The 15,099-nt window shown below is 43.1% G+C and overlaps 1 protein-coding gene across 1 annotated transcript in view; it reads left to right on the forward strand.

The window, feature by feature from the left end:
• Positions 1 to 15,099, forward strand: part of GSR (glutathione-disulfide reductase) — a 46,352-nt gene that overhangs the window by 21,191 nt on the left and 10,062 nt on the right. The window contains exons 5-9 of the mRNA XM_045997592.1: positions 2,036 to 2,183; positions 4,792 to 4,846; positions 8,455 to 8,554; positions 11,631 to 11,717; positions 13,031 to 13,189. Of these exons, the coding sequence (XP_045853548.1) occupies positions 2,036 to 2,183; positions 4,792 to 4,846; positions 8,455 to 8,554; positions 11,631 to 11,717; positions 13,031 to 13,189 (549 nt within the window). The remainder of the gene's footprint in view (positions 1 to 2,035; positions 2,184 to 4,791; positions 4,847 to 8,454; positions 8,555 to 11,630; positions 11,718 to 13,030; positions 13,190 to 15,099) is intronic.

The raw sequence follows: 15,099 nt of genomic DNA on the forward strand, positions 1-15,099 counted from the left end.
TTATCTTTTGCCAGTCTCTGGCTTTTTCTGCCTTGGTGCTTAAATGTTGTACTTCCCCTTGGGGCTGCTGGAGATGTTGACAAATGGTGCACAATCTGGCTGCTGCCCTTTTTCTTTTCTTTTTTTCTCTAAGAGAGGGAAAGAGAGAAAGAGCCCAGGGAAGGGCAGAGGGAGAAACAGACTCCCCACCAAGCAGGGAGCCTGTCCTGCATCTCAGTCTCAGGACTCGGATCATGACCTGAGCCGAAGGCAGGCACGTAATGACTGAGCCACCCAGGGGTCCCCGGCTGTCCTTTTCTTGACAGTGTATATCCTACCACCCTTCATTTGCTTTCGTGGTTTCACTTTGCAGGTTCTAAGATTTCTGCATAGCTTAGATTGTATTTAGATGAGTAGATTGTCGGTGATATTTGGGCCCCCATAATCTCATTGGCAGCATGTCTATAAGCTAGCTTTTAGGGTTCAGTTACTTCTATAAATGGCTAACCTCATGTATTTTTATAATGATTCTAATTCATTGGGTTTATTTTTTCGGAGGGTGATAGTTTCTTTTTTTTTTTTTTTAAAGAATTTATTTATTTGACAGAGAGTGAAAGAAGGAGAGAGAGTACAAGGAGGGGGAGCAGCGGAAGGAGAGGGGGAAGCAGGCTCCCTGCTAGGGAACCTGATGCGGGACTTGATCCCAGGACCCTGAGATCATGACCTGAGCCGAAGGCAGAGGCTTAACCCACTGAGCTACCCAGGTGTCCCCGGAGGGTGATATTTTCTGAACTTAATCCCAATTCAAGTATTTGAGGGCCTTCGGTCCCGTCTACATGGATGACAAGAGATTTTAAGACCATTAGACATGAGCATAGAGGTACCACTTGTTATACTAAGACACCCACATCAGTTTTTTAAAAAATGGAGTGAGCTTAAATACTTCTGCAGAAGAGCTAGGAAAGTCACTCAGGGAACAGCGGGTTTTTTTTGTTGTTTGTTTGTTTGTTGTTGTTTTTTTTTAATATTAACAAATCTTGGTGTGTAGTCAAACTTACTGTATGTGACCTTATGGGAAAGGAATTACTTACAGTTGATCCAGAGCTTGTGAATAGGAAAGGATACTTTCTGTCAAGTATCTTAGGAAATGAAAATAAAAGTTCTGTCTGTTCCTCCCCCTCATGATGATTATTATTGGCAGTTGACCCAGACCCCTCCAGCACCCTATGGGAAACCATTCTGTCCTGAGGAAGGTTTTTCTTGTGGCTTCTGGCGCTGACCTTGATTCAGCTTGGTTAAGCAGGGCACCTGAAGGGCTATTTGGGAAGGAGGAAATAACTTAATTCAGAACAGAGCATGTTCCGAAATGTCGAAATATGCTCTTTTGTGATCAAGCTCCCACGATTCCATTGTCCTGGTAAATTGCCCACGTTTGCATGCCGATACACCTATCACAGCTTCAGAAGCTTGTCCTCATGCTCCAAAAGGGAGGCCCTGGCACAGAGGGTGCCAGAGTCTGACTTCGTAACATCTCTAGCACAGAACTTCATTGTTGTGGGATTTTGTGGTATACTTCCATTTTGTTTGAGAAAACAGAAGTGTTGCGTTTCCCTCCCTTGGCCAGAGTGTTCCTCTTTTGCCTCTGCTTTCTTCACCTTTATCCTTCTGTCTTTCTGAGCCTTCTGCCCCTCCTCTAGACACCATTCTTCAGTGTGATTTCATTGCCAGTGAGGAGGACTTTCTCCCCTACTCCTGCGGATAGAGATGGAGGGTTTCTTCCTGGGGAGGTGACTGGCACATATTTCTTTGGTCTCTGGATTTTGGCCGAAGATAGCATCTTTATAGCTTCCTATGGCCCACTTCCAGCATCACACGGCAACCCCCTTACCTAAGTGTCAGTGAACAGACGTTCCGCAGAAACTCAGACGTGACAGAGTTGTCTTGGCGTCAGCAAACCTCAAATCCAGATAGCCTCCATAGAGAGGGAAAGAGCAGATATGTCGCCGCAGGTGTTCTTGTATCTTGAGCACAGCTAATGTCACGGTCCCTTCTCCAGTCCCATATAGACATCATCCGTGGCCATGCAGCATTCACGTGTGATCCAGAGCCCACAGTAGAGGTCAATGGGAACAAGTACACTGCTCCTCACATCCTGATTGCCACAGGTGGCGTGCCCTCACGTCCTCAGGAGAGCCAGATTCCCGGTGAGTCTTCTCAAGGCAAATACTTGTTGTTAACCTTCAAGTGGAGTGTACTGCTGTCGGCCGCCTTCGGAGCGATGCTAGGGGATCCGCCTGTTCCAGTTCTTTCTCTTGGACAAGACCACACAGAGGAGGCCTCCGCAGAACCTAAATGTCTCAGATAGCCTACAGGTAACAGAGCAAGAAAAATCAGCGAAGAATCTCATCCTTTCAGCATGACAGAGATGGTCACCCACCTGGGTTTGTCACCTGGGTGGTTATTTACAAGACATGTTCTTTGTTTATTTGTTTGTTTTTGTTTATTTTATAGATTTTATTTATTTATTTGAGAGATAGAGAATGAGAGGAGAGAGGTCAGTGGGAGAAGTAGACTCCCTGCTGAGCAGAGAGCCTGATGTGGAACTCGATCCCAGGACTCTAGGATCATGACCTGAGCTGAAGGCAGTTGCTTAACCAACTGATCTACCCGGGTGACCCTACAAGATATGTTCTATACTTATGTTTTGTTTAAGGAAGTGAAATCTTGTACAGATGTAACTTAATGATCTACTTGGTATACATAGTTTTCTCTCATACATAGAAATTTATAAAATTAAAGCAGTAAGGAATTTTAGATAGTCCTATTTGCTCTTGCATTTTGTGCACACAGGGATAAACTATGAACATACTCTTATTCTCACATAAGAAACATGGTTCATGTCTTTCTCCCCAGCTAAATTATAAGGTCTTTTTGGGAGGTGATCATAGCTTATCCCTATTTTGTATTCTCCCTGGATTGGCCTCATAAGATCTGTGAACAACCTGAATTAAATGGGAAATTTGGGGTGTATATGCATTTTGTTCTCTCTGGGGAGAGGATCCAAAACTTACACCAGCTTTAAAAGGAGGTTCATGACCCCCAAAAGTTCAGGAGCAACTACTGTAAAAGATGGTAAGGTACTATTCTCAAGTACCTTAAAATTTAATTGAAAGTTTGGACGTCAGCATCCTAATATGAAGCAGTCTTCAAGACTGCTTGTTAAGTAAGGTATGAAACCTTGCTTGTTAAAGCAAGGTATGAAACAGAGTGCATAGTCTGCTACAATTTGTGTCTTTTTCAAAAGGCAGGAAGACTGTGCACATGCACTGGGATATCTCTGGAAAAATACTCGAAGCCTTGTCATGCTGACTCCCTTAAAGGAGAGGACTAGAGGTTGGGGTGGGAAAGACTGCTTTTCATTAGATGCTCTGTTGTGCTTTTCGAATTTTTAAAATGTATACATTTACTAATTTAAAACATATAATAAAAACACATACAAAGAATTAAATAGAAGGTCAGTGTTCCAAGGTTATTTCTAGGCTTAAGGTGCTCACAGGTGGGACAGATTACTGTAGGATGGTATCAACCAAAAAGACTTTCCAGGAAAAAAGAGGCTAACAGATTGAGCGGTAAGTGCTGAGGAGGAGGAAGACCAAAAGAACCAGTGGGAAATAAAGATGTCTTCAAAAGATACTGAGCCAATTTGACCAATTTTTCCAGTACTGAAGTTCTGGGGGCCCATTCATTGAGCTGAGACTAGAAAAGAGTTAGGGCCACGTTGCGGAGACTTACCAAGTCAAATGAAGGAATCTCTAGAATTCACGACAACTGGGTCAAATAGTTGTTAGCTTATAAATAGAGTTGTGACAAGAAGTAAGCGATAATTTTAGACAACTGATCTGACAGGGACTCACAGAGGAGGGAGACGAGTGCAGAGAGCTGTTGCAGTAGGATGTGTGGGGGTGATGATATGGTGCTGAACCCCAGCGTTAGCGTCTGATCTGTAAAGGAGAAGCTCGGTTCTGCAGGTGCTTACTGAGCCGCTGCTGCGGGCCAGGCCTCAGAGAGGAGGACAGGCATAACGGACTCAGAAGGAAGAATCAGCTGCTGGATTTCATTGATTCCAGGACACATTAAAAAAAAAAGTATATTCATCACATCTGAAATCAGGATATGTCCTTTATTTTGTATTAAAGGTTTATTTATTTTAGAGAGAGAAAGAGATTACAAGTGAGGGGAAGGGAGAGGGAGAGAGAATCTCAAGCAGACTCTACATTGAGAGTGGGGCCCGATGTGGGACTCCATCTCATGATCCTGAGGCCATGACCTGGGCGGCAACCAAGAGTCGGACGCTTAACTGACTGTGCCCCCAGGTGCCCTGGATGTGTCCTTTAATCATGGCATCTCGAATTTGGCAAAGTGTAATGTTTTTATTAATTGATGAAATACTGTGGTTGAAACCTTTGAAGAAAAACGCAGAAGAGAGCCAGGCCTGAGCCGAGGGGTTCACGCCTACATTTGGGGCAGGAGAATGAAACAGAGCCAGCAGAGTCTCTTCATGAGAGCCAAGACGACCTTAGATCCTCAGAAAAATGTAACAGGCAGTCATCACTGCTCTTAATTCTAGAGAGAAAATGAAAATGTGTACTCAGGGAAGACTGGGTTGGCAGCTTCCCAAGCGGAAACTTTGACAAGACTTGTCAAAACAGTATGGGATGGCCGAGAAAGCTTCTGGGTCCTATACAAAATTTTGATACGCTTTTGTAAGAGAAAGCTTGGTCTGTGTGATCTGTATTGCATTTTCCTCCCTAGGGGCCAGTCTAGGAATAACGAGTGATGGATTTTTCCAACTGGAAGAATTGCCTGGGTAAGCGGTTTGTTCTTCCTCAGTCTCTCTAGCTAACGCTTCTTCTGCCTCCCCCCACACCCCCCAGCCATTAAATGCAGGCTTCCCTTGAATTTTCTTCACCTGCTTCTCTTTTTATGACCTTGGGTATGTTATCCACTAATATCCCCAGTGAACAACTCAGATCTTTTTCTTTCTTTCTTTAAGGTTTATTTATTTCTTCGAGAGAGAGTGGAGAGGGGCAGAGGGAGAGAAGCAGGCTCCCCGCTAAGCGCAGAGCCCAGCATAGGGCTCAGTCTCAAAACCCTGAGATCACGACCTGAGCCGAAATCAAGAGCCAGTCGCTTAACCACCTGAGCCACCCAGGCGCCGCCAGACTCAGATCTTTCATTACAGTTTTTAGGGCGAGAATTAAACACACGTTGGTTTTGAAGAATAAATAGTAAAGTCCTAAAACCGTCTTCTTTCTTCACCTGAATACAGCATCATCTGCCGATGTGTCTCAAGTTACTGATTCTGCTTTCCAGAGCCGCTGGTGCCCAGGGAATCTCCATAAATGAAAGCCCTGTCGTTTGCACAAAAGAGAGGTTTTCTGGATTTGTCCCCCATGTGGGTTTGTTCAGATAACCTTCGTAAATGTCTGTCACGGATTTAGATGCTAGGGAAAAAAATCTACTGAGGAAGACTGTTTCTCTAATTTGAAGAAGCTGCCAGTTTCAGGCTTTCTAGGTTGGAGGGACCGTTGTGGCTCAGGATGGGCCTTTATCTCCCTGTAAGTAGCACTGAATCTGGAAATCAGTATTGCTCAAAGCTGCTACTCCCTTGTGGGGCTGCCAAGCCCATTCGAAGTCTTAATCCTGTGTTTCTGTAAAGGCCTTCACAGAGGGTGACTAATAACCCATTGTCCGAACCTTTACCTTAATTCACCTGGAGCCGCAGCCGTTGAAGGACGGAAGTGGCAAGAGGGCTTCTCTGAGTCTCTTAGCTGCAGTGGAAACCTCCCATGAAGATACTCAGAGCAGGCACTCTTCTGACTTTGAGGGAGGCACAGTCCATTTTATATTTGCTGTCTGCAGGGCACACAACTGTGTCAGAGAACCGCTCCTCTTCCCTCATGATCTGCCCGGTCCTGTTTGGTTTTAGGGTTGAATGAGGACACGTGAGAGAATGTTTCCAGAAATGTGTTCATGACTTGTCATGTCTGGATGAGACAAGTCAATCTAGATTCACCCTTGAGAATCTACCTTACAGATACCTGTCTGTGAAGTCTTTTAAAATAAAGGTTTAAAAAAATCAAATCATTTATTTTAATATATTTAAAATGCTAGCAAGACAAGTTTAATAAGTGAATTTATGTGTGTTAGGAGCAAAAGACTCTGGGAACATAGGAAATGAATGAACAATTTTTTTCTTTTTTTTTAAGATTTTATTTATTTTAGATACAGAGTACATGAGTGTGTGTAGAGGGAGAGACAGGGAGGAGGGAAAGGGAGAAAGAATTTGAAGCCGATGCCTCACTGACCGGAGCTCGATCTCATGCCCTTGAGAATGGAGCAGAGGTCAAACATAACAGGAAAGAGGGAGGTTGAGATGGAAGAGCTATTTCATGGTTTCCAGGCTATGGGGACATTTCTCTTGTCAAACCCTGGGTTGTAAGGTAAGCTGATGTGCAGCTCTTTGGGTCCACGCTTCGTCCTCTGTTTAGACCCCTCTGATGGCACAGATTCACCCCACGGATGCCTTACCTTTGGAAGGTAGTAAAGAAAGCTTTCCTCTGGGGCACCTGGGTGCCTCAGTGGGTAAGCCTCTGCTTTCCGCTCAGGTCATGATCTCAGGGTCCTGGGATCGAGTCCCACATCGGGCTCTCTGCTCAGCGGGGAGCCTGCTTCCTCCCCTCTCTCTGCCTGCCTCTTTGCCTACTTGTGATCTCTGTCTGTCAAATAAGTAAATAAAATCTTTAAAAAAATACAAAAAACTTTCCTCTGCTCTTCCCAGGTTGCTTGGTTCTTATCCAAGCACTGTAAGTTCTTTGAAGCCTCAGAGAACCCAGCCCTGACTGGGGCAGCTCTGCCTCAGGGGTTATTGAGGCTCCAGGCTGCAGCGTTGTTAGGAATCCTCATTGCCCTAGGGCCGGGATGGGCTTCTCCACCCCGATTCAGACCTTCCTCAGCATTTATCTAATGTGGAAGTTGCCTTTTTAGACTGAAATTTAGGCAGGGGTGTCTACTTTCATTCAGATCTATCCTGTAAGTTACATGGCTTGCGTTAAGTAGCCTGTAACATACTGCAAAGATTGGTAGAATTGAAGAGTGATCAAGGAGGAGTTCTGAGGGGCGCCCGGTAGCTCAGTGGATTGTGCATCTGCCTTTGACCCAGGTCACGATCGCAGGCTCCTGGGTTGGAGCCCCGCATTGGGCTCCCTGCTTAGTGGGAAGCCTGCTTCTCCCTCTCCTGTTCCCCCTGCTTGTGTTCCCTCTCTTGCTGACTCTCTCTCTGTCAAATAAATAAATAGAAATAGAAATCTTAAAAAAAAAAAAAGCAGTTCTGAGCAGGGAAGAATCATGGTGAGTTAGTTGCCAGTTTTAGTTTTAGGTATGAAGGTCACTCATAAGGAGTCATCTTGGGGAGCATCTGGGAGGCTCAGTCAGTTTAGTGCCTGCCTTTGGCTCAGCTTGGTCATGATCTCCAGGTCCTGGGATGGCACCCCCACATCAAGCTTCCTGCTCAGCAGGGAGCCTGCTTCTGCTTCTCTCTCTCTCTCTCTCTCTCCCCCCTCAGCCCCCCCACACCGCTTGTTCCCTCTCTTTCAAATAAATATAATCTTTTTTAAAAAGTCGTCTCTAGTTTCAAAGGTTTTTTTTTTCCTCTCTGAAGAAATGAGGCAAAAGAACTTTTTTTTTAAAAAAAGATTTTATTTATTTATTTGACAGACAGAGATCACAGGCAGGCAGAGAGGAAGAAGCAGGCTCCCTGCTGAGCAGAGAGCCTGATGTGGGGCTCGATCCCAGAACCCTGGGATCATGACCTGAGACGAAGGCAGAGGCTTAACCCACTGATCCACCCAGGCACCCCAAGAACTTTTTTTAAAAAGATTTATTTATTTGAGAGATAGAGTGAGTGTGGGGAGAGGGGCAGAAGGGGAAGGAGAGAAAATCTTTTAAGCAGACTCCACACTGAGCGTGAAGCCTGACACGGGGCTCGATCTCACAACTGTGGGGTCACAACCGGAGCCCAAACCAAGACTCGTTGCTCAACCAACAGCACCACCCAGGCGCCCTGAGGCTGAAGAACTTTTGATAACTAAAAATATACTTCCCTTCTACAAAGGGATATTTTCTACATAAAACTGCAATGTGGTATCCAGGATTGAATCTTGGAGCCGCAAAAGGAAATGAATGGAAAAACTGGTGACGTCTGAATAAAGTCTGGAGTTTAGTCAGTAGCAATGTACCAACGTCCATTTCTAAGTTTTGACAAGTGTGCTGTGATCCTGCAAGATGTTAACTTGCAGGAGAACAGGGCAGAGTGAATATAGGACACCTCTGTACTATCTTTTCAACTTTTCCGTAAATCTAAAATAATTCCAAAATCAGTTTATTTAAAAACACTAACCCTCTCTCTCATTTTAGCCGCAGCGTCATTGTCGGCGCGGGCTACATTGCTGTAGAGATAGCTGGGATTCTTTCCGCTCTGGGTTCAAAGACATCACTAATGATACGGCATGATAAGGTAAATTCTTTGCTTTTTTCCTTTTCCCTTCCCTTTGCTTGATCTTTTAAAAAAATCTACCCTGAGAATATTAAAGACTAGGGTGTAAAGCATGTGGAGGTCAGTTGGTGTATTCTGCATGGAACTGCAGAGAAGCTATTTGAATTGGGCTGTGTGTCCTTATCAGCTACCAGCTGATAATGATTTTGATTGGATCAAACTGGCTGGTATTTTCATCCTGAAGTAGTAGATGGTATCAGGTGCCTTAAAAGGAAACCTGCAGGCTTAAATATAAATATTAGTTAAATTGAACAGACTATCAGGTTAATTTCTTATTCTGGAAATCAATTTTGTATGATCAGAGGGTAGTGTTGGATTAATAACACTCAGTCAAAAAAATTTACTACAGTGTTTGCATTAAAAGAAAACGTATCAAAGATACTTGCACACCTGTGTTCATGGCAGCATTATTCACAGGAGCCCAGGCATCGATGAAACAGCCCAAGTGTCCGCTGACAAGATGAATGTATCAACAAAATGTGTATATCATACGATAGAATATTATTCAGACTTAAAAGGAAGGACATTCTGACTCGGGCTACAACATGGATGAACTTGGAGAACATTACACCAGATGAAATAAACCAGTCACAAAAAGACAAATCTTACGATTTCCCTTATATGAGGTGTCTAGTCAAACTCATAAAAACAGAAAGTAGAATGGTGGGTTACCGGGGTTGAGGGCGGAAGGAAGTGGGGAGCTGTTTTAATAAGTGTAGAGTTTCAGTTTTGCAAGAAGTAAAGTTCTGGAGATGGCTGGCACAACAATGAGTAGACATAACACTCCAGAACTGTTTCCTTAGAAATGGTTAAGTTGGTAAATTTAATGCTATGTATTTTTAAATCACAAAAAAGTAATAATAAAGGAAGCTTACAGATCATCTTATTGAATGTCATTTTACAGGTGAAGAAATTAAGGCCAAAGTTTTGCAACTGCAAATTAGCATCATAACTGAGAGTTAGCTGAGGGCTTAGAAAGCCAAGGACAGTACAGTTGACCCTTGAACAACTTGGAGGTTAGGGGTGCTGACCCCCTGTGCAGTGGAAAAATCCAAGTGCAACTTTTGACTCCCTACAAACTAGTAATAGCCTACTGTTTGTCCTTGACCTGGAGCCTCACCAGTAACATAAACAGTTAAGATGTATTTCGTATATGTGTTATGTCAAATTCTCACAATAAAGTATGCTGGAGAAAAGAAAATGTTAAGAAAATCATAAGAGGGGCACCTTGGTGGCTCTGTTGTTTAAGCATCCGACTCTTGATTTTAGCTTAGGTCATGATCTCAGGGTTGTGAGATTGAGCCCTGCATCAGGCTCCATGCTGGGCGTGGAACCTGCTTAGGATTCTCTCTCTCTCTCTCTTTTCCTTTCTCTCAAAAAAAAAAAAAAAAGTCTTAAGAGAGGGGTGCCTGGCTAGCTCAATGGGGAGACCATGTGACTCTTGATCGCCGGGTCGTGAGTTCAAGCCCCACACTGGGTACAGAGCTTAGTTAAAGAAAAAGAAAATCATAAGAGAAAACACATTTACAATATCGGACTTTAAAAAATAAAAAAACTCTGTATAGGTGGACCCATGCAGTTCAAACGAGTTCATGGGTCAGCGGTTTCTGCCAAAGTGCAGCTTCCGGTGTCATTGCCTGCTGAAGTGTTACTTTATATTTTTGGTTTTTTTAAGATTGTATTTATCTATGTGATAGAGAGCACAAGCAGGGGGAGCGGCAGGCAGAGGGAAAGGGAGAAACAGGCTCCCCACCAAGCAGGGAGCCCAGTGTGGGGCTCGATCTCAGGACTCCAGAATTACGATCTTAGCCAAACGCTTAACTGAATGAGCCATCCAGGCGCCCCTGTTTTTGTTTCTGTTTTTCGGGGGTTTTGTGTGTGTGTTTTTTTGTTGTTGTTTTTGTTTTTGGTTTTTTTGTTTGTTTGTTTGTTTTGTTTTTGATTAATCATGATAGTACCACTGGGTTTTGGTACAGATTTGAGCTTTCAGGGACATAGTTCCAGGCAATAACAAGAGTGTTGGCCTAAGAATCTGGTTGATCTTAGCAGGTGATTTGGCAAGTCATTTAACGCTTTAGGAACATTTATCAGATCCCTAACCATTCAAATGCTAGGATTCTAATTCTCGATTATTTGAGCAAATTGAGGGAGACAAGGGAAATTAATAACCCAAGTCAACATGCACTTGAAGAACTTTCTCTTTGGCCTTGAGACTTATATAATTCATTGGCAGGAGATTTATATCCTGAAGAACATCTCCCCTAGGTAAATGTTATGTTATTTTGCATCGCAGGAATTTATCCAGAAAACTGAAAGGAAGGAGGGAGGCAGAGGGATTCACAGCCTGAATTTAATGTATAAGTAAGGAAATAAGCTGCAGCAGTGTATCAGCAGAGTGGATAATCCCTGCATTTGGAAAACCAGCTCATTCGCACGTGTACTTGGGCTTCCTGCCCTTGCCAACCCCCACCCCCAAACATCAGGCTGATTCTCCTCTTCCCTATCCTGGTGTAAGTCTGTTCTAGAACTATTCTATGAATAACTCATGACCTCCCATCTTCATCCTGCCTGGGGTTTGTTGCAGGTGGATTATCACTAAGAACTCTCCAAGGCCGTGGCCTTGACATTTTTGTATAGATAAGGAGATTTTTGCTAGTGATAGCTTCCCTTAAATCATACAAGAGTAGAAGCTGTCTTGGAAATACAGAAAGGAGAAGGAGAATTTCTGTTCCCAAGATGTAATTACGGAGAAAAGCAGCAAGCTTGAGAGGAGAGGGACATGGCAAAGAGAACAGAAGCCTGAAGGTTGCCTGTCTGTTTAACTCTAAAACGGGAGTGGGTGAAATCAGACATAATACAGACATTGGTGGTGATGTAGAAAAACAGATTGAAACTCCACTTACAATATGGCCATGAAAGAAAGAGGAGATAGGAGGGAGGATGCTGATATTTGGGTACCAAGTTTGTAATGTTATCTTCATTTAAGTTTTATTCCTTTCCCACCACCCATCTCTCTGGTGCCTCTGTTTGTATACAGGTACTTAGAAATTTTGATTCAATTATCAGTTCAAACTGCACTGAAGAGCTGGAGAATTCTGGCATAGAGGTCCTGAAGTACTCACAGGTATGGCTGAGCCCCAGGCATGCTTACAGCGCTTCTTCCTCTGTGTGTCGTGAATCACACTTTCTGCTTTTGGTTCCACCTGAGTGTTTAGCAAACTCTGGACTGGGGGAGACACAGAGTTTCTAGACACCCTTTCTAGAGTACTGCCAATTCTTTTCTTTATACTAAGAAGCTGTATTTCTCAATATGTTAGTAAAGTCAAGGTATAAAAGATTAGAAATCTGGTAGTTAAATCTAGTTAGAACTACAACTCATTTTTGTGTGTGTGTTTGTGCTAAAATGTCTTATCAAACATGCTTATATTTGAGGATTGTATTTCTTTTTTGGGGAATAATATTATGGACTCTGTTTTTAAAGTGCACCCCCTTAGGGGCGTCTGGCTGGCTTAGTGGGTTAAAGCCTCTGCCTTCGGCTCAGGTCATGATCTCAGGGTCCTGGGATCGAGCCCCACATCTGGTTCTCTGCTCCGCAGGGAGCCTGCTTCCTCCTCTCTCTCTGCCTGCCTCTCTGCCTAGTTGTGATTTCTCTCTGTCAAATAAATAAAAAATATTAAAAAAAAAAGTAATTAGTTTATTTCTTTATTTGGGAGAGAGAAAGTGAGAGAGAGCACCCTTTTGAGTTCTACAAATGGACAGTCTTACAGAGTACTCTACTTCCTAGGGAATCACTGAATTTCAGTTTTCGTGCAGCATTAGGCTTGCAAAAGCAATTTTGTCTCTAGAGCTGCACCCTCTCAGCGATGGCCCCATCAAATACAATAGTAAATGTGAGGTTGCTTTGTGAATGTAGAGGTGTTAACCTGGTAGTGGGGACAGAACCCCTTGGGATCTTCCCCAGACTGTGTACCTAGCTCTTCTGATCCAATTCTCACCCCCTCCCTGTGCTGATTAGGAACATCCAGAAGAAATACTGACTATGAGGTATGAGTGAGGTTCTTAGCAATGCCACTGTGGCCCGTTTCCTTCCCACCCTCCAGTCGCCAGCACTGGCTTATTAGATTTGTGACTTAAGATTTTATCACGGTTTTTAAGAAGCACAGTTTAAAAACCTTGTTTTTAAGCTGAAGCATTAGGGTATTGACAGAAACGGACACTTCTGGCCGTCAGCTGGTTAATTCGGGCCAACCTAGGAAACAGTCTTGGCTCCTAGGAGTTGTGGTGTTGGCATCCTTTGGGCAAAAGTGAATGTGTCAGCATCAAGGATCCACATGTAGGATCTGGTGGAGAATTTTTAAATGTTAAGAGTTCTAATTTCCTCTTTGTTTTCCGTCTTCTCTCCCTCTCCCCAAATTAACACATTTTATTGGCCAATAGGTCAAGGAAGTGAAGAAGACTTCCTCAGGCTTGGAACTCTGCATGGTTACCTCAGTTCCTGGTAGGAAACCCATCCTGACCATGATTCCGGATGTTGACTGTCTGCTGTGGGCCATTGGGCGGGACCCAAACTCCAGTGGCCTGAATTTAAACAAAGTGGTAAGCTTAGTTTAACCAAAACACTTGAATATTTAGCACTTCTGTGTTCCCCACCCCTTGACTCCTGAACTTTTGTTGGGTTAGATTTTTTCCCTCTTTAATCTGTGCATCATTTGTCATCAAATCCCATTGCTTCTTGAAATTGAAAAAAATATTATTTTACTGGGGCGCCTGGGTGGCTCAGTGGGTTAAAACCTCTGCCTTCGGCTCAGGTCATAATCCCAGGGTCCTGGGATCGAGCCCCACATCAGGCTCTCTACTCCGCAAGCAGCCTGTTTCCTCCTCTCTCTGCCTGCCTCTCTGCCTACTTGTGATCTCTCTCTGTCAGATAAATAAATAAAATCTTAAAAAAAAAAAGAAAAAAAATATTTTACCTTTTTAATGTGATCACCCTAGATCAGGTCTCTGCCCTGACTAGCCTCTTCCTTACAGATTTCCTTTTTACAATAATACTGGCTCTTTAAAGCCTTGAAATTATTCCTTATCATCTGTAACCTAATCTCGATTATTGGGTGTGTCAGTCAATCCTGGACATTTTGGGCACTTGGGGATGGAAGTAGATGTGAAGCCGACTTACCAGTGTTGTAATTAACATTCTGAGTTGTTTTAAATTTTGAAGGCAAGTGTCCTCTAGGAGCTTGGGGTCTAGATCTCAAGAGTTTGACCCAGTTTTGAGTCTTAGTTCTGTTACTTACCAGTTGTGTGGCCTTCAGCAAGCAGCTTCATTACTCTTTAAGTTTCAATTGCTTCATGTAAGTATAGGGATAAAAATAGTATTTGTCTCACTGGGTTATAGATTATGCATGCAAAGTAATTAGTTTATTTCTTTATTTGGGAGAGAGAAAGTGAGAGAGAGCACTAACGGGGGAGGGAAGGGGTAGAGGGAGAGGTAGAATCAGACTCCATGCTGAGCAGGGAGCCCAATGTGGGACCGGATCCCAGGACCCTGAGATCATGACCTGAGCCAAATGGAGATGCTTCACTGACTGAGCCACCCAGGTGCCCCACAAATTGATTAATTTAGATGCTGGCTGGTTGTGTGAACTCAGTCTATGTTTACCAGCTGCTCTTTTTGATGATGGTAAGGATTTTCCTGATAGGCTATACTACTCTGCAAGTAATAACAGGATTATTTTATGTTTGTGGTTTATATATTTGATGGGACTTCTTGAGCAGTGTGTAACATTTTAATTTATGTTCTAATAGTAATATCCTTTATCATTATTTTTTCATTTCATAGAAGGTGTTCTTCAGCATTTTAAAAAGTAAAAATATCCAGGGAGATGTTTTCTTGTTTTTAATTACTATTTGGTGAAATTTAGTTAAACTGGTTGTCTGTTTTCATATTATCCAGGTTTTCACCTTTCCAGAGATATTTTGTCATTGTATAGATACAGGCCTTGGTAGGTTGAGTTTTCAACCTTTCAAATATATTTCCTGAATCTTCAAAAAATGAGATAAAAGTTCTCAGTCTTATTCAGTATTAATATATATTTGCATGATGCAAATGAAAATTTTTACCATATATAGGTCTTGTCAACCTCTGTACATGGTTACTAACCCACTTTAATCTTGCCCACAGCTCTTTAAGGGCTAAGGACAAAGAAACCTGGAGCAACACATAGATAGTAAACAATCCACCAGGCTGTAATTCTGTGGGGTAGGGAGGATATCTGTATTACTTAACCACTATTTACAGTGACCAGGTTAATGCCTCATTTGTACTAGAAGGTCAAGTATTTGTTTTTGTTTTTTTATTTCTTTTCAGCATAACAGTATTCATTGTTTTTGCACCACACCCAGTGCTCCATGCAATACGTGCCCTCCCTATTACCCACCACTTGGTTCCCCCAACCTCCCACTCCCGCCCCTTCAAAACCCTCAGGTGGTTTTTCAGAGTCCATAGTCTC

Source organism: Meles meles, chromosome 2, assembly GCF_922984935.1.
Source record: "Meles meles chromosome 2, mMelMel3.1 paternal haplotype, whole genome shotgun sequence".
Lineage (NCBI taxonomy): Eukaryota > Metazoa > Chordata > Mammalia > Carnivora > Mustelidae > Meles > Meles meles.